At 43.5% G+C, this 18243-nt stretch overlaps 2 protein-coding genes across 12 annotated transcripts in view; one reads left to right on the forward strand and one right to left on the reverse strand.

Moving 5' to 3' along the window:
* FUBP1 (far upstream element binding protein 1) overlaps nt 1-541 on the forward strand; it is a 127536-nt gene extending 126995 nt beyond the window's left edge. For all 5 annotated transcript variants that reach the window (XM_075320260.1, XM_075320263.1, XM_075320262.1 and 2 more), the window contains 2 exons: nt 4-149; nt 450-541. In XM_075320260.1, the coding sequence (XP_075176375.1) occupies nt 4-149; nt 450-458 (155 nt within the window). In that variant the 3' untranslated portion in view covers nt 459-541. The remainder of the gene's footprint in view (nt 1-3; nt 150-449) is intronic.
* Nucleotides 542-10502: 9961 nt separating this feature from the next.
* NEXN (nexilin F-actin binding protein) overlaps nt 10503-18243 on the reverse strand; it is a 90211-nt gene continuing 82470 nt past the window's right edge. For 5 of the 7 annotated variants that reach the window (XM_075320269.1, XM_075320270.1, XM_075320268.1 and 2 more), the window contains 2 exons: nt 10945-11302; nt 10503-10864 (listed from right to left, as the gene is read on the reverse strand). In XM_075320269.1, the coding sequence (XP_075176384.1) occupies nt 10851-10864; nt 10945-11302 (372 nt within the window). In that variant the 3' untranslated portion in view covers nt 10503-10850. Of the gene's footprint in view, nt 11303-18243 lie in introns of all 7 variants that reach the window. The other 2 variants (XM_075320272.1, XM_075320267.1) reach the window with 1 other exon arrangement.

The following is an 18243-nucleotide window of genomic DNA, read 5'->3' on the forward strand; positions in this document are numbered from 1 at the left end:
TAGGACAAGCGGTCCCTGCTGCGGGTGGTGCGCCACCTGCTGGTCAGGCAGACTACAGTGCTGCATGGGCAGAATACTACAGGCAGCAAGCGGCATATTATGCCCAGACAAGCCCACAACCAATGCCGCAGCACCCTCCCGCGCCTCAGGTATGAAATTAAACAGTCCAGTCTTAAATATTTTATATTTTTTTGGAGAGATATATTTTACCCTTGCAAAAAAAAAAAAAATATATATATAAAAAATTCTACCATAAAGCTTTCCTGTTCAACACAATGTTTTGTGTGATCACATTTTCCCCTTTTCAGGGCAAATGAAAACTTTTACAGGAAGCAGCCGACATTTGTTAACCCCTTTCTCCCTTAGGCTCTCTCCTGAGTTGGCTTCCTTTACCAAGGAATTTTGTGGTTTAATGCTTTGTATATCTCTTATGTATTTCCTCTGCACAGGGCCAATAATGCGAAGCGGACAAATACAGTATTTGCTTCATTGTGTTGGGGAAAACCTTTGTTAAATGTTTGGATGCAGACGCCTTGATGAAGATCTTAAAATTATTATTTTTTTTGTTTGGTTTAAAAAACAAAAAAACAATTGTTTTTGAAAATGTACATAAACTATCACTACTGACTGATAGGAGGCTATATTTCTGTGTAGAAATGAAAAACTTGGTTTGTTTTTAGTATATTAGTGTAGATGTACACATTCCAGCAAAATGTATTTGCAATTATGTGGTCGATGCTTTTGTGATACAAATGTACTTTTTTCAATGTATACTTTCACTTTTAAAAAAAAAAAAAAATGCCTGTTTTGTGCTTTACAATAAATAATATGAAACCTCCTGTGTCGGTAAGTTGGATATGTGAGTATTTAAACGAAGACCTGTTTTTTGTTTTAATCAATGCTTTACAAGAACAAATTGCATAGGAAAAGGAAATTATTATTTTTTATGAATATTAGAAAATGATTTTTCTTTTTTTTTTTTTTTTATTTTCATTGACATATCTTTCCTAGAAAGTTGTACTCTTATGACTTGTAGACTGGGTAGCGTGTTGCTCTGCTTGCATGTATATAACCTTATCGCAGACAGGTTCTCTGCATTATTGTGACCACTGTTCAGACCTGTAAAGTTGTCTCTCTTCATACCAGTTTTTATTGCTTTATTTTTGTTTTGTTTTTCATAAATTGACTTATTTACTTACTGACTGTGTGCTGTTTTATTATTTTCGATATGATGTAGTAACCAGTTTCTATATAGTTTTTCCGCATTAAATAGAAAGCATTGCTGGGATCCGCCTGCATCTTTTATGCCTTCTTCCCTTACTTTACGATTCAGTTGCAGGTCTGTCTTTATCTAAATTGCAATGTAGATCTAAGGGCTAGAGCAAATGTGTTTTTTTTCCTTTTTATTGTAACTTGCATCACTGTGTCCACATGGCTAGTACAGGCCGCCATTTACACAATTGCTAGTTCAGTGTTTGATTTTTCTTTTGGTCCAAAATCATGTAGCCCTTTTGCCTAAATTGCTCTGTAGTGGTAAGAGCCAAGTCGGGCTTCCTCTATACGCACTGTAAGTATGACACGTAATGTTCTGTACTGATTTATATACAGTGCTGTATATGACATGCCATTACTGTGTGGCTTTCTCCTTTTTGTAGGTAAGTATTTTACTTGTGGGGTTTAGTTACAGAAGTGTAATGTAATTTTAAGCTCTGTGAACGCTGCATTCAAGCCCTACGGTTGGCGCATATGCCAATCGTATCCATCGCTCTCCTTCCACCGGACTATAGCCGAAATAGAGTCCCGCTGGCAACTGAAGGGCCATGTTCTGACGTGCAGAACTGCTGCATTTTTCTGCAGGTGTCTGACCAAAAAAAGTTTGGTTTTTAAAGGGGCAAAAATTCTGGAATTCTGCACTTACATTTTTTTTCTTGCCTTCTCCTAAAAGTCCAAAGGGGCGAGAGAACTTTTTTTATTTCCTGTGTATTTTGAGAGTAGCATAATGTGGGGGCAGAGACCCTGATTCCAGCGATGCTACTTGCAAAGGGTTTCATCAGCAGGGTCATTCCGCGGTAACTTACGTTACATTCACAAGCCAAAAACTGAGTTAATAATGGCTACAGACTGTTCTTTGAAGGCAGGCACAAAAATGAGTGAATGTATATTGTACATTGAACTATTCTCAATAGATCTCAACACAGTTTGATTTTCCAACAATACAAATTATGTATAATCTTTCTTGAATAATTCACAACAAAAAGACAATGAACAGAAAGAGTTCAACAATACAAATTAAATACAAAATACAATCTTATTACTTGGTAACTTGCGTTCCTTTTTGGTGTAACGTAAGTTACCAAGTAATACCATTGTATTTTGTATTTAATTTTTATTGTTGAAAAATCAAATTGTGTTGGAATCTATTGAGAATAGTTCAATGTACAATATACATTCACTCATTTTTGTGCCTGCCTTCAAAGAACAGTCCGTAGCCATTATTAACGCAGTTTTTGGCTTGTGAATGTAACGTAAGTTACCACGGAATGACCCAGCAGGAGATTTTTCACTACAGGACTAGTTGTCTGGGGCCATGTAGTCCTGTGCATAAGCCCGCCCCCATCGCGGATTGGCAGCTTTCTGTGTACATTGACCCAGCAGGAGATTTTTCACTACAGGACTAGTCTGGTGCCATGTAGTCCTGTGCATAAGCCCGCCCCCATCACGGATTGGAAACTTTGTGTACATTGACCCAGGAGGAGATTTTTCACTACAGGACTAGTCTGGTGCCATGTAGTACTGTGCATAAGCCCACCCCCATCACGGATTGGCAGCTTTCTGTGTACATTGGCAGAAAGTTGCCAATCAGTGGTGTGGGCGGGGTTATACACAAGTCAGCATTCTGAGCTTTGCAGTACAGAAAGCGGATAGTCACATCTACTGCACCCATTATATTGCTGGAGTTGCAGTCTCTGTCCCTACATCATGCTGCCGATTCCATTTAACAGCTCAGTGGGTATTAGAGGTCATGGGCTCACATCCATTTTACTTGAACCGTCAAGTGCAGGGCAAAAAAAGTGCAGAGAAAAAGCGTAGTGTTTACTCTACGTGGAAACATGGCCTCGGAGAGCCACAGACTGCACTTTCCAGTACACTGGGTATGTGCAAGAAACGTGTACTGCCAGCTATCTTTTACAATTGCAGTTGTGGACAGGCTTGGCACATGTGGCGGTGGACAGGGTTGGCACTTGTGGCGGTGGACAGGGTTGGCACTTGTGGCGGTGGACAGGGTTGGCACATGCGGAGCCATTTATTACGTGTACCCCCGACACGAGGCTCGAGCGCAGCCTGCACAGAGCTGCACAGGGAAACTATAAAGTGAGCTGCAAGGTAGAATGCCTCTTACTCGGCGTCATTTCTATTAGTCCAATGCCTTTTTATTTGTCTGTGTCTGACCTATGAACTCGTGATATGAGAAGCTGTAATGAGTTGATGTAGGCAATGTTATATATTTTTATTTTTTTTCTTTACCTGCCTTTTGATTTCTCCACTTCTGTCTATGAAACAGGTGGGGGCGCTGAATGACCTTTATTCTGCATGACATTTTGTCTTGTTGTAAAGTCACCAGTTTATTGCTATACCGTTCAGATTTACCTTTTTATTTGTGACCTTTTACAATCGGAGGCTGTCTAATTCATTTCAGGTCTAAAATAAAAAAAAATTCTATATAGTTGGAAAGAGTTGAAATAATATTACATCAGTGCCTTCCCTGATCTTCCACCTTAGGTTCTGCTGCACAATGTGTCAGGTAAGCACAACCTAAGGACGCAAACTTGCATTATCATGTTGTCCCTTATTTATGGTTTGTGCTTTTTTTCTATGCCAAAATCTGCACCACCAAAAGAAAAAAATATATTAATGCTAAAAATGTCTTTTGGACTGAATGTGATGTTTGTTAGGGAGGTGTTGTTGTTTTTCTTTCCTTCATGCTGTAGTAAAGGGCACGTAATGTTTTCCTGCTAGCTTTCTTCACTTGTGTCGCTGTTAGACCGTATATGATGGCAGACATGATGTCCATGGTTTTCTTGTCTCTTTTTTTTAAGATCATTTGTTTCGTAACTCCTGAAACAAAATATGCTGATTTTTATTCTCTAAAAAAAAAAAAAAAAGTCCTGCATAACTTGTACATTTTAAAGAAAGTTTCAAAATCCTGCCTTCATTTTCACACACAGTGCTGAAGATGCTGCAAATGGTAGCTCTTAATATCAGGTCCTGGGGTAGTTCCCACCCATAAGGAGGAATCCTTTCTGTGTATGCCATTGGTGAGCCGATGAGCATGGACCTAGAAGGGCTCATGTAGAAGGTAACACCGTAATAATGCATTATATAGTGCAGACTGTTTATTTTTTTTTTTTTCTGATCACTGTTGATGCTTTTTTCAACTGATATATATTATATATATTTTTTGCCCTTTGAAGTTTTCTTATTTATGTAGCAAAAGTGAGCCTGATTTTTCTCTGAGACGTATACCTGTAGGTCTGTTGTAACATTTCCTGAAGTGCACTGATTATATTTGCTTTTATTGAGAGGACAAGTCCTTTAGCCTGATTGCTTTACTTGTTATATATATATTTTCAATTTCCAATATTCTGCATCTTGAGTGCTGTTATGTTAGTTTTTCTGTTATTTTAATATTTAGCTCCTGACTTAAAATAGGACTGTAATATTAAACTAATAATGCATTGTGTGCACAAAATGATACGTTCATGAAGCTATAATTGTATCTATACATGACTGGACCATATGAACACTAGCACCGGTAACAGACGTGAAATTTATGGAATTGAAGCGCAGTAATTAATGTTTATAGGATAGTGGCTGTAGTGGAATTTTTTATTATTGCATCTCTCTGTTGCAGAGCTATTGGCACCAAACAAGTTAAAGGGAACCAACCAGCAGGATTTTTATATATAAAGTAAAAGCCAGTGCTATTCTGGTGCTAGGATGCTGGATGTAAGCATACCTTTTTGTTCTGAGATTGGATGTTTTATTTCAGAAATATGTGCAAGTAAAGTTGCAGCAATGTACTGCTATTTGATTGACAGGTGCAACAGGAAGGGAATATGTGGGTTAGGTCTTGCGATCTATTCCCGCCTGTCTGCTTGCCTGGCCTTCCTCCCCCTGTCACAGTCATAGAAGTTCAATTCGGCACAGGTGGGAATAGATAGCAAGACCCAACCCACATATTCCCTTCCTGTTGCACCTGTCAGTCAAATAGCAGTGCATTTCTGGAAGTTTACTTGCACATATTTCTGAAATAAAACAACCAATCTCACAACAAAAGGCATGCTTACATCCAGCATCCTAGCACCAGTATAGCACTGACTTTACTTTATATATGAAAATCCTGCTGATTGGTTCCATCTAAGTAAGTGTTATCAGACAGTTTTTACTGGCGGCGTGTCCTTCTGCTTCCTGTATGATGTTGACCAATCAGAAGCAGGCAGCAACATAAAAGTGCAGAAGGAACCGTAATGTCATCCAGGTCCACAAGTCCTGCCAGCCAGAGTGTGCAGCCTAAATAAGCACTGAAGATATAACACAGCACAGACATGTGGATATATCAACTGGAGCATGTCTGTCACACTTCTTACAGTGTAATGTATCACCTTTGCTTATTTAGGCCCCACACTCCGACTGCCTGCTTATGATTGGTCGGTGTCGTACAGGATGCAGAAGTACACGCCCCCAGTGAAAATTAATAACAACCACTTGAACTTATTAACTCATTAGATGACACACATTTACGACAGGTGGGGTTAAAAAAAATAATTCTGCTCTGCAGCCACTATTACATTGTTTCCAGTTAAACGTGAATAATTTGAAGGGTCCTCTGTTAAAGGGAATCTGTCACCAGCCTTTTGCTCCCTCATCTTTAGAGCAGCATAATGTAGAGAGAGACCCTGATTCCAGCGATGTTACCTACTGAACTGTTTGTCATTTTAATAAAATCAATGTTTTTCTTTGCTGCAGATCTAGCAGATATACAGAGCTGATGAATATGCTGGACTACCTGCAGCATGCCAAGTAGTCCTGTAATGATAATCACTGCTGATTAAACAGTGATTTTATCAAAACTACAGGATTCTCTGCCCCTACAATATGCTGCTCTCAGATTAGGTGGCAAAAACCTGGGGATAGTTGCCCTTAAAAGCTGCGTTCACACGTGTAGTGGTCATGCTGCGGCTAGATACAGACCCTCTGCCACTGTGGTCTTTCCAGTTTCTCTTCAGTCACTTAAAGGGGTATTCCCATCTCCAAGATCCTATTCCAATATGTAGTTGGTGTAATATTAGCAAATTCCTCAAATTAGAAATGTAGTATAGTTCTCCTGGTATAGCCATATGCCTCATGTGCAGAGCATTGCAGCTTAGGTATCCATGGTTACGACTACTCCGGGACAGTTGCTAGTAGTCGTAACCATGGATACCTAAGCTGTAATACATCAACTACATATTGGGATAGGATCTTGGAGATGAGAATAACCCTTTAACCTTTGCCTGCAAGACGTCACATCTGATCGTAATGGCTTCGCAGTGTTGCAGGTGAACAAATATCATCTGACTATGCAGGAAATCTGAGAAGCTGTAGCCTGACCGCTGGGTGTGAACGTAGCAATACTTTACACATCAGTACAAATGCATTTTATTAGATGTGCCCCCCGTAGCCTGGTGACTTTCGCTCATGTAAGCGTTCAGGAAAGCCTTGACTGACGTCTGTGTGTAGCGTGGTCTATCACTAGAAATGCCATCACTGATCCTGAGAGATCCCCAGATAGTCCTGCGTCCCCCGACGCTGGTGTTGCCCCATCAGTACTGTACAGGGGATTGCCACGAGTGGGGAAAACTTCTGCCCTGTGCAAGGAAATCTTGAGGGTGAAGTGGAGTAAAATCTGCACATTCTCGGGATCACTAGGTCTCGCTGTGGACTTTTGCTCCAGGTCCTAATATTTCATAAGGGCAGAACTTGTAGAATTTAGAGGGAGAAATGGTTCTCTATACACTGAGCACAGAAGCTGCCATTTTCCCGGAGACAGCTGAAAAGATTAACAGGAGCGACTTCAGTAATTAGGTAGCAGCTTGCAGGACACTAGAAGTAAGCTCTACATCCCTTTACCAGGTAGCACGCGGAGCCTTTTGGTTACAGCGTGTATTTTTAGTATTCATTAGAAATGAGCAAATCGATTTTGCAGAAGTTGGGTCGTCATTCAGTGGCTGCTGGACGAATCCCCCCTTATCGGACCTAATCATTGACTCCTCTTGAGTAGCCAGCCATCTTTGTGGTATGAAGCTGCATTAGACTCGCTTTTGCAAAGAGGAATCATAGATTGGTTTTTTTTTGTTAGGAATCTATGACTAGTTTAGCTGCATTCTCGCTGGCACGTCCCTCCTCGGCCTGTAGGGTTTCTCTAGAATTCCTACTTGTTGCGTTTTTGTTTTTTTTCTGTATTTCAAGTCGTCTGGCAAATCAACCTCAGACGCTGAGTTTCCTTCAGTCCTTTTCCTAACCATACAGACGTTGAATTAAAAAAAAAAAATCCTATCGCAGATACTGTATATGTCAGTGTTTATCCCCGCAAACAAAAAAACCCCCACTACTTAGAATCCAACTTAAATGATTATGAAACCCAATGGCCTCTGAAATTGCTCAGAACAGCAGGGACAGGTCTTGTAGCTGTAATATAGGACCTCGAGGACTCGATCAGGGTGGCGCTTGCAGAAGCTTTTAGGGGCCCAATATAAAGCCCATGATGTGTAGATGTATAAAACAGTCAATAAGGTCTAGTTACTATTCTATTTTCTCTAGCAGAAAGCACATAACGCTCCATCAAAGGGGTTGTCCAGGATCAGAAAAAAATGTCTGCTTTCCTCCAAAAACAACACCACCTCTGTCCACAGGCCGTGTTTGGTACTGCAGTACCAGCCCTTTGCAGGATCGGCACTGTATCAGCAGCAAAGTGACCATATTTTCTTGGACAACCCCTTTAATGAGTGTTTATTTGCCATTTTTTGTGACCTTGCAGTTTAGTTCCTTGTCTAATGATGATTCCTGGACACTTTTGATTATGTGAATGACTTTAGATGAGACCGACCTGCCACATCTGTTAATGCTGTGTGTTTCACACTCCCTTATCACCGATACTGTACATCGGTTGTGGTAAGCCGTATCCTATCTTTTGCTGTAATTTACTAACCCGGGAATGTATTTTTAGTATTTGCTGTGACTTGCTAACACCTCTTAGTACAATTATGATTTCACTGCGGGTTTCTTGCCATTGATCAATGTGCTGTCCCATAAACTTGTCTTACACGTGAGATGCATTTCTGACATTGCACAATGTTCCCCACTGGTCCGTGCATAAAGAAGACCGACGCCAGTGACTTGTAAAAATCCAGTGTCGTAGTCAGCCGGCGTACGGATGGAGGTAACTCGCACTGCTCTGTAGTCGTCAATGTTTATCCTGTAAAGTCTGATAATACAGAAGGTTATGATTGATATTCAGAGGGTGTAATGTTCGGCCTGACTGTAATTCTAGTAATTTCCATAAATCGTTTTTGTGTTCTGGTTGTTCAATATCCTGCCATAATACATATTTCTTTTTGGGAGAATTTTGCAGATGCTGCATTGTTTCCTGTGTGGGCCTTGTGCGCGACCACACTAGCGAAATTGCATGAAATTAGTCAGGCACGTTCGCTAGTGGGATTGGCTACTAGAATTAATGCAAAAATTATATTATATTATATATATTAAATATATATAATTATATATAAAATATTATATATTATATAAAATATTATATAATATAAAATATTATATCTATATATAATATACAATATTTTATATATGTATATATTTAATATATTTTACTATATATATATATATACATATAATATATATAGTAAAATATTATATATTAAATATTTACATATATAAAATATTGTATATTAAATATATATAATATTTAATATACAATATTTTATATATGTAAATATTTAATATATAATATTTTACTATAAATAAATATATATATATATATATATATATATATATATATATATAAATTTTTTTTAATTATTCAGGCTCTCAAATACGGGAACCAATGAAACATCTATTTGTGCAACTGCTGCCTTATGTCACCACCGTGTTGGATACTATCTGATCCCTCTTAGTTTAGTTAAGTCTTCCCTTAGTCAATATTTCAAAACTAAGGAAACGTTAAATGTTATGCTTTCTACGGTATATAGGCTTAAATCTTTAAATTAAAGGGAACCTGTCAGGTGCAATATGCCCCCAGAACCATGAGCAGTTCTGGGTGCATATTGCTAATCCCTGCCTAACCGTCCCTGTATCTAGTATAGATAAAGGGATCTTTAGAACAAGTATTTCTAAAGATCTTTTATCACATGCTAATGAGCGCAGGGACTAGTCCCAAGGGTGTTAGATCCCCTGACTAGTCTGCCCTCTTAGCATGGTAGTGCGCCCACTGGTGTGTACTAACATGATATTCAATTCAGCGGTGCCACGCGTACCTGTGTTTGCACTTCTGAATGCCGGGCACTTTCGGTCATGCGCAGCAGCCGTCTCTGAAGTTGGGTCGCAGACACCCAGCTTCATACCGCGCATGACCAGAAGTGCCCGGCATTCAGGAGTGCGGACACGGGTACGCGTGGCACCACTTGTGACGCTGCATTGAATAGCATGTTAGTACACCACTGTGGGTGTGCTACCATGCTAAGAGGTCAGACTAGTCTGGGGATATAACACCCTTGGGACTGTTAGCATTAGAAAAAGCATTCCTAAAATCTTTAAGATCCCTATATCTATGCTACTGTATAGAGGGACAGTTAGGCAGGGATTAGCAATATGCACCCAGAACTGCTCGTGGTTCTGGGTGCATATTGCAGCTGACAGATTCCCTTTAAAGGGGTTGCTCGGGGCCTTCAGGTGGTGGTCCAGCCATAGCACAGGCCATGTACAATGTGGCTGCGGACAGCATGGGGGCAGCCTGATGGGCATGTACCCAGTATTTGGACCTCCCCCCTAATATGCCATGCACTGAACGTCCCGGACAATCCCTTTATAACTTTTTGTACAGTTTTGAGTTGTTGTTTTTCCTTTGAGTCGAGGCTGACCCATGTTTTTTGGGGCTGTATTGGGGCACTTGTGGGGTTAATTGATAAACCTTGCTTATGGTAGTAAAGCAGTTTTTCATGGAGACGGGTGTAACTCCTGAATTAGCCATATATATTTTTTTTTTCTTTTTGATAAGCTGAGTCTTTAACATTGATCCTTGAGACTTTTCGAGTTGCTGTATTACTGATGACATTGCTTATGTACCGCAAATGTATATTCTTCTGCTGTATCACATTTGTACCCAATAAAACCAATAAATGGCCTCTGGCATCGGACTCCTTTTCTTCTGCGACACAGTAATAAGCTCAATCCACTTAAAGGTTAAACAAAATCTTTATTAGCAAATTAAATGAAAATACTCAAGAATAAGAAGTTGGCACAAAATATGTCTTAGAAAAGTCAGGTCTGTGACCTACAAAGGCAGCGTCGTTCTATAAAGTTCTGCGGTTCTTTACAACGTGCAGTTTGGGATTTCTCTGGTGCAGCCCTTGCGTCACCGGTCAGCATCTACCCTCAGCTGCAGCAATGCATGCAATCTAACGCCAGTACTACGGGAATGCTGGATTAATGCAGAGGCGCTTCTGGTGTTTCGGGCCCCCCCTCCGAGGAAGGACCGGGCTGGAGTGAGGGGTCAGAAGGAAGGCTCCAGGGAAAGCAGGATGTTAATAGTCATCAGCTGGAGCAAGAAAAGAGAGCAGAGTAAGAAAGAGAACCGGCGTGGCAGAAAGCATGCATCTGTAAAGCACTAACTCTTACTTTCAATGCTGAGGATGCAGCTGCTGGCAGCCGTGCCCCTGCTGTTCACCACCTTACACATATACTCCCCTTCATCTTCCGGGAAGGTTTCAGGTAGGTAAAGGCAATACGTTTCCCCCCTCTCGATATACTGATAGTCTTCAGAGTCTTGCAACATCTCCCCTTCGAACCACCATGTTACTTCAGGCTTTGGCTCGCCGGTAATTTTTACTGTAAACCTTACGGGTTCTCCGTCCACCACAGACACGTTCTTTAGGGGTTTCTTAAACCAAGGGGCTCCGGAACGAGCAAGTTCTTCATCTTCATATTGTGAACCGTTGACACTCGCCGCTTCCTCCTCCTCATCGTCGTCTCTTTTCTGTGAGACACATGGAACGGTTAAGTCAATCATTTACACAGAATCATTAAAGAGTAATTGTGTTTATTTCATCGACCTAAGAAAAGAGCAACTTTGTAATATATCTGATCAGAGGAATCTGCTTTTTTTTTTTCCTTTTTCTCCTTGATTTATAGATTTCCCCCCTCCCCCATTACTGAGACAAGAAATGGCATTTGGTGCTCAAAATTCTACGTGGATCCGTAAGGGTATGTGCGCACGTTGCGTTCTGCCGTGACAAATATTCTGCAGCGTTTTCATTGCGTTTGCGTTTCAAAACGCGTTTTGGATGTATTTTGATTGCAGAATTCATGCGTTCTGGATGCTTGCTCTGCCATAGACAGATTGAGAAAAGCATCCAAAACGCACAAAAGAAATTACATGTTGCCTTTTAAAACGCATCGATTTTGTAAAAAATTTGGCATCCAAAACGCTGCGTTTTTAAAACGCAACGTGCACATGGAATTTGCTAAATTCTCAGACTTTGCTGGGAACGCATGCGTTTACGCTGCAGTTTAAAACTGGTAAACGCATGAAAAACGCAATGTGCTCACATAGCCTCTTTTTTTTTTTTTTTTTATCTCTTCCCAGAAAATGCGCTGTATTTTTCCCCTTTATATAGACCTTTTACTGTACTAACAGCCTTCTACTAGGTAGAGGTGAGGAGCGAGTAGATCGAGGCAGTCTTCTGAAAGAGTTCTCCATCGAACTTTCCAAGCACCAAATGTCACCTATCTCTTCACTGGGAATATCTGTATCCAGTGCAAGACAACTTTTACTCGTGATTTATGGATTGGTCCAGGAAGAGAAACAAACTGATTTCTCGAATATGTTGGATATATTACAAAATGTAGTTTCACAAATACTATTTTTATTTTCTTTTTATAGTTTTTACTAATTTTATGTTTTTAGCATTAGATTTTTTTGTGATCTCTACACATTACAATTCTAAACCCCGCAGCAAAGGTGTCATCAAACCGTAAGTAAATCACATGGGGGATCTAATACTGGGGCAGATTTCGTAAAGGATATGGGCAGTGTCGGAGGGGACACACTGTTTATTCCATTTCATTAAAATAATGGCACAGTTTGCCTGCTAGAGCCTCTCTGGTGCAGTCTACTGAATACGTTTTTAAAGAAACGGTCAGTGAGCTCTTCCAAGATGGGAGAGTAATGTGTCCGTTTTCTGAGCTTTTCTCAGCCAATGTATGATGAAAGGAAAGCTGAGGTCATAAATCAGCTGAGAACCACTCAGGAGGGAGACTAGTTCTGAATTCTGGTCATAGCAGACCTCTGACTCCTGTCCTGAGCAGAGGCGATTTTGATCGATTGCTGTACACATTACTTAGAATTTGAACCTATTCCTCAGTGGGATGTGGTGCAGACAGAAAAGGTTCATCCCTCGTGGTAAAAGTATAAAGTCCTTTCCCTTCCAATTTGGTCGTGAACATTTGCAGTAAGTTCTTAAAGGGAATCTGTTACCACTTGTTCAGCCTATAAGCTATGGCCACCACCACCGGGCTCTTATGTAGAGTATGTTAGAATGCTGTGTAGAACATAAACACTTTAGGCTATGTTCACACAATGCGTTTTTGTGCGTTTTTCTGGTGCGGTTTTGGCCTCAAAACTGCATGGCTTTGCTTCCCCAGCAAAGTCTGAGTTTTCATTTTTGCTATCCGCACACAACTTCTTTTTTTAGCTGCGTTTTTTTTAGCTTAAAAAAAAAAAATGGACATGTCAATTCTTTCCTGTGTTTTCCCCCCATGCAATGCATTAGAAAAACGCAAAGATCAAAAACGCGTGCGGTTTTTGCCATTTTTTTTTTCCGCGGGTGCGTTTTAAGCCGGCAAAACCGCACAAACGCAGCGTAAAAAAAAACGTAGCGTGTGCACATAGCCTAATACTTACCTAGATGGTCGCTCCTGCTGCAGACTGGTCAGATGGGTGTCTCCGGGACCGGCGCCTCCTCTTTCGGCCATCTTGGTCTTCCTTATTCTGAAGCCCGAGGTGCATGACACATCTATGTCATACACACACTCTGGCATTGAGGTCCCGCGCAGGCGCCCTACAAATACTTTGATTTGCCCTAAGCAGGGCAAATCAAAGTGCGCCTGTGCAGGACTGGCGAATGTGTATGACGTAGACGTGTCATGCACCACGGCTTCAGAATAAGGAAGACCAAGATGGCTGAAAGGGGAGGCGCCGGTCCCGGAGAACAGAGCCACCCATCTCACCAGTCTGCAGCGGAGCGACCTTCTAGGTGGGTATTATAAAGTGTGTTTTTATGTTCTACACCGCGGCCTGGGCTCTCATTCTAATATGCTGTACATAAGAGCTCAGTGCTGGTGGCTGCAGCTTATAGGCCGAAAAAGTAGTGACAGGTTCCTTTTAATCCTCTGACGATAAAGTTCACTAGACCAGATACAATGGTCGGTTCATATCTTGATATCCCGTTTGACTTCTTGATTAAAGTGAGGAATGTGACCACTATAGAGTTTTCATGTTTGCCTAATTTATGATGCGCTCTATACTAGCCAGACACAACATTGTAGTCTACATAAAAAGCTGCAGCCAGCCCGTCACAGCCCAAAGTTTCATATATTGGACTCTGCCTCGCTGGGAATGTCTGAGTGCTGGTTATTGGGTGAATACTAGAGATGAGCGAGCACTAAAATGCTCAAGTCAAGCAGGGCAGACTCTGAAAGGGCTCAAGTAACGAGTATAATGGAAGTTACTCATTGGGCAGCTTGTCTCCCTGCCCACATATAGCCAGCCGTGAAGAGAGAATTTTCAGGAGGGAGGGATGGGGTCTTTTATTTGGGGTTTTTTTGGGGGGGTTTTTACGCTACATCCAAGAATGTTGCTTTAACCACAGTGAGAGCCATTCAGAGACTGCGAAGGGTTCTCCATGGGGTGTCTGTACACATCATACAGGGAAGCGAGCCTCAGTGTTGTAGCCGTTATTTCTTGGATGAAACATCTGAACATCTGCAATACTCAGCCGAGTACCAAAACCGAGGCAGGCACGCTCGCTCAACACTAGAAATTGCAAAAGACCATTGAGAAATTCTGATTATAATCAGACTATGCCAATAAAATGCCTTCAGATTACTCCGATTAAGCGCCACTCACATCAGCAGTATTTTGCCGCAGGACCGTATCCGGTACAAATGCGTTTCAGCTCAATTCACCTCCAATGGAGTCTCGGTGAGATGCGGTCACATCCGCCGCATGTTGCCGCGAGTCTATAGGCAATGAATGGAGCTGAAACATATTTGTACCGGATCTCGCCCTGCAGCAAAATACTGCTGATGTGCACGCGGCCTTATAATAGCAGTATCTGATGAGGACTCTGCATCTACTGCCTTTTATCTGGGACTGCAGGAGAAAGCAGACCATGGCGGCGCTCTACTAGGTCCAGCAGTTTCATACAATATGAACGTAATGGAGTTCGAGCAGGCACACTTGTGGGCCATTCATAATAGGCGGGAGAGGGGAGTAATTCACACACAGACACCTAAGAAAACAAGGATTATTGAATTGACTCTTTACTAATCCTTCATTGCCCTGACATGTTATGGGTGAGTTCGAAGCCTCCATACACAATTGAACTTTAATGGGTATTCTCAAGTTTGGAAGTTATCCTTTCTTTGTCGCTCCTAATTGGGAGACCCAGACAATTGGGTGCATAGCTACTGCCTCCGGAGGCCACACAAAGTATTACACTAAAAAGTGTAAGGCCCCTCCCCTTCTGGCTATACACCCTCCCGTGGGATCACGGGCTCCTCAGTTTTCATGCTTTGTGCGAAGGAGGCACACATACACGCATAGCTCCACTGTTAAGTCAGCAGCAGCTGCTGACTATGTCGGATGGAAGAAAAGAGGGCCCATACTAGGGCCCCCAGCATGCTCCCTTCTCACCCCACTTTTTGTCGGCGGTGTTTGTTAAGGTTGAGGTACCCATTGCGGGTACGGAGGCTGGAGCCCACATGCTGCATCCTTCCCCATCCCCCTTAGGGCTCTGGGTGAAGTGGGATTTTACCGGTCTCCAGGCACTGAGACCGTGCTCCATCCACAGCCCCTGAGAACCTGCTGGAATGGAGCTGAGTATCGTCAGGGACAGGCCCTGCTACGTCAAGGTACTCTGTGTCCCCGTACATATCGCGCGCACACCGCAGCGTTGCTGGGTGTGTTAGTGCGCCGGGGACAACAGCGCTGCGCGCTGGTGCCATTCCTATCTGCAGCTTTGCTGAGAGGGGACACGTATTTGAAACTGCCGCGCGGCCGCTGCTGTCGGTTTTTTTCGCTGCGTTGCGGCTGGGACTTGTGGTGCGCCGGGGACTTCCGCGCTAGCCGTGCATATATCACGGCCGCGCTTATTACTCGAGTCCCCGGCTTTTTGCGGCCTAGTTTCGTTTCGTTCCCGCCCCCAGGCCTGCCAGTCAGGGGAAGGGCGGGACGCTGTACAGAACGTCAGCGCAGAGGGCTGGAGTCTGCTTTGCATACTCCAGCCCTCACACTGGGCACAGTGGGACGCCAGTTTCCCGCACTTTGTTTGAGGCACGCCCACGGTCCGCCCCTCTTCACAGGACGCCGGCAGCCATTCCTGTGTGCAGTCTGAGCTGGAGAGAGGAGACTGGGAGACCCAGACACGGGATTCTGGTGCCCACACACCCGCTTTTCAGCGGGCGGTAAGCTGCCCTCAAGGGCTGACCCCCACTGGTGCCGAAGTGTATATTGTATTTTATGCTTGCAGCTTTACATTGCACTGTACGGTCGCTGGGGATTCTCTGCTATATACCCTCCTAGATTTCTCAGAGGACACAACAGCATGTCGACCGCAAAAAGCAAAGGTGCCAAGGCACAGGCTTTCTATGCTGCTTGTACCGCATGTGGGGCTGTTCTACCGGCAGGTTCCACTGACCCCCACTGTGTGCAGTGCTCGGCCCCTGTGGCACTTGCTCGGCCGGGGCCTCTGCTGGAGGTGACCCAGGCAGAACCTCCTGTGAATACTGTCCAGGTGACAGGGACGGAGTTTGCAGTCTTTGCTGACAGATTGTCTGTGACTATGACTAAAATTCTTGAAACATTGCAGTCTAGACCAGTAACTCAGGCCATGGACACTGTTAACTCATTGCTCCCTGGTCCCCCTCAGTCGGAACAGCTCCGGGATCCGGGGGTGTCTCTGGCATCCCAGGGTGATGGCTCTGACACGGACGACAGTCCCAGACAGCCTAAACGAGCTCGCTATGAGCGGCCCTCGACTTCATCACACTGGTCAGGGTCCCAGCAGGACTCTCTGTATGATGAGGCGGAGATAGCTGATCAGGATTCTGATCCTGAGACCGTTCTCAATTTGGATACTCCTGATGGTGACGCCATAGTGAATGATCTTATAGCGTCCATCAATAAAATGCTGGACATTTCTCCCCCTGCTCTTCCTGTGGAGGAGACAGCTTCACAGCAGGAGAAATTCCATTTCAGGTATCCCAAGCGTAAATTAAGTGTATTTCTGGACCACTCTGACTTTAGAGAGGCAATCCAGAAACACCACGCTTATCCGGATAAGCGTTTTTCCAAACGGCTTAAGGATACACGTTATCCTTTTCCCCCGGACGTGGTCAAGGGCTGGACCCAGTGTCCCAAGGTGGATCCTCCAATCTCCAGGCTTGCAGCTAGATCCTTAGTTGCAGTGGAAGATGGGGCGGCACTTAAAGATGCTACTGACAGGCAGATGGAGCTCTGGTTGAAATCCATCTATGAAGCTATCGGCGCGTCGTTTGCTCCAGCATTCGCAGCCGTATGGGCACTCCAAGCTATTTCAGCTGGTCTTACACAGATTGACACGGTCACACGTACATCTGCTCCGCAGGTGGCACCCTTAACCTCTCAAATGTCTGCATTTGCGTCTTACGCGATTAATGCTGTCCTAGACTCTACGAGCCGTACGGCAGTGGCGTCCGCCAACTCCGTAGTTTTACGCAGAGCCTTGTGGTTAAGAGAATGGAAGGCAGATTCTGCTTCCAAAAAGTGTTTAACCAGTTTGCCATTTTCTCGTGACCGACTGTTTGGGGAGCGCTTAGATGAAATCATTAAACACTCCAAGGGTAAAGATTCATCTTTACCTCAGCCCAGACAAAATAAACCCCAACAGAGGAGAGGACAGTCGGGGTTTCGGTCCTTTCGAGGCTCAGGCAGGTCCCAATTCTCCTCGTCCAAAAGGACTCAAAAGGATCAGAGGAGCTCAGATTCTTGGCGGACTCAGTCACGCCCAAAAAAGACAGCCGGGAGACCCGCTACCAAGTCGGCTTCCTCATGACTTTCGGCCTCCTCTCTCCGCATCCTCGGTCGGTGGCAGGCTCTCCCGCTTTGGCGACATTTGGCTGCCACAGGTCACAGACCGTTGGGTGAGAGACATTCTGTCTCACGGGTACAGGATAGAGTTCAGCTCTCGTCCTCCAACTCGCTTCTTCAGAACTTCTCCACCTCCCGACCGAGCCGATGCTCTGCGGCTAGCGGTGTCCACTCTAAAAGCGGAAGGAGTGGTGACCCCCGTTCCTCTTCAGGAACAAGGTCACGGTTTTTACTCCAACTTGTTTGTGGTGCCAAAAAAGGACGGGTCATTCCGTCCCGTTCTGGATCTAAAACTGCTCAACAAGCACGTAAAAACAAGGCGGTTCCGAATGGAATCCCTTCGCTCCGTCATCGCCTCAATGTCTCAAGGAGATTTCCTAGCATCTATAGACATCAAGGATGCTTATCTCCACGTGCCGATTGCTCCAGAGCACCAGCGTTTTCTACGCTTTGTTATAGGAGACGAACACCTTCAGTTCGTAGCTCTGCCTTTCGGGCTGGCGACAGCCCCACGTGTCTTTACCAAGGTCATGGCAGCAGTAGTAGCAGTCCTGCACTCTCAAGGTCAC

This window comes from Anomaloglossus baeobatrachus, chromosome 8, assembly GCF_048569485.1.
Source record: "Anomaloglossus baeobatrachus isolate aAnoBae1 chromosome 8, aAnoBae1.hap1, whole genome shotgun sequence".
Classification (NCBI taxonomy): Eukaryota; Metazoa; Chordata; class Amphibia; order Anura; family Aromobatidae; genus Anomaloglossus; species Anomaloglossus baeobatrachus.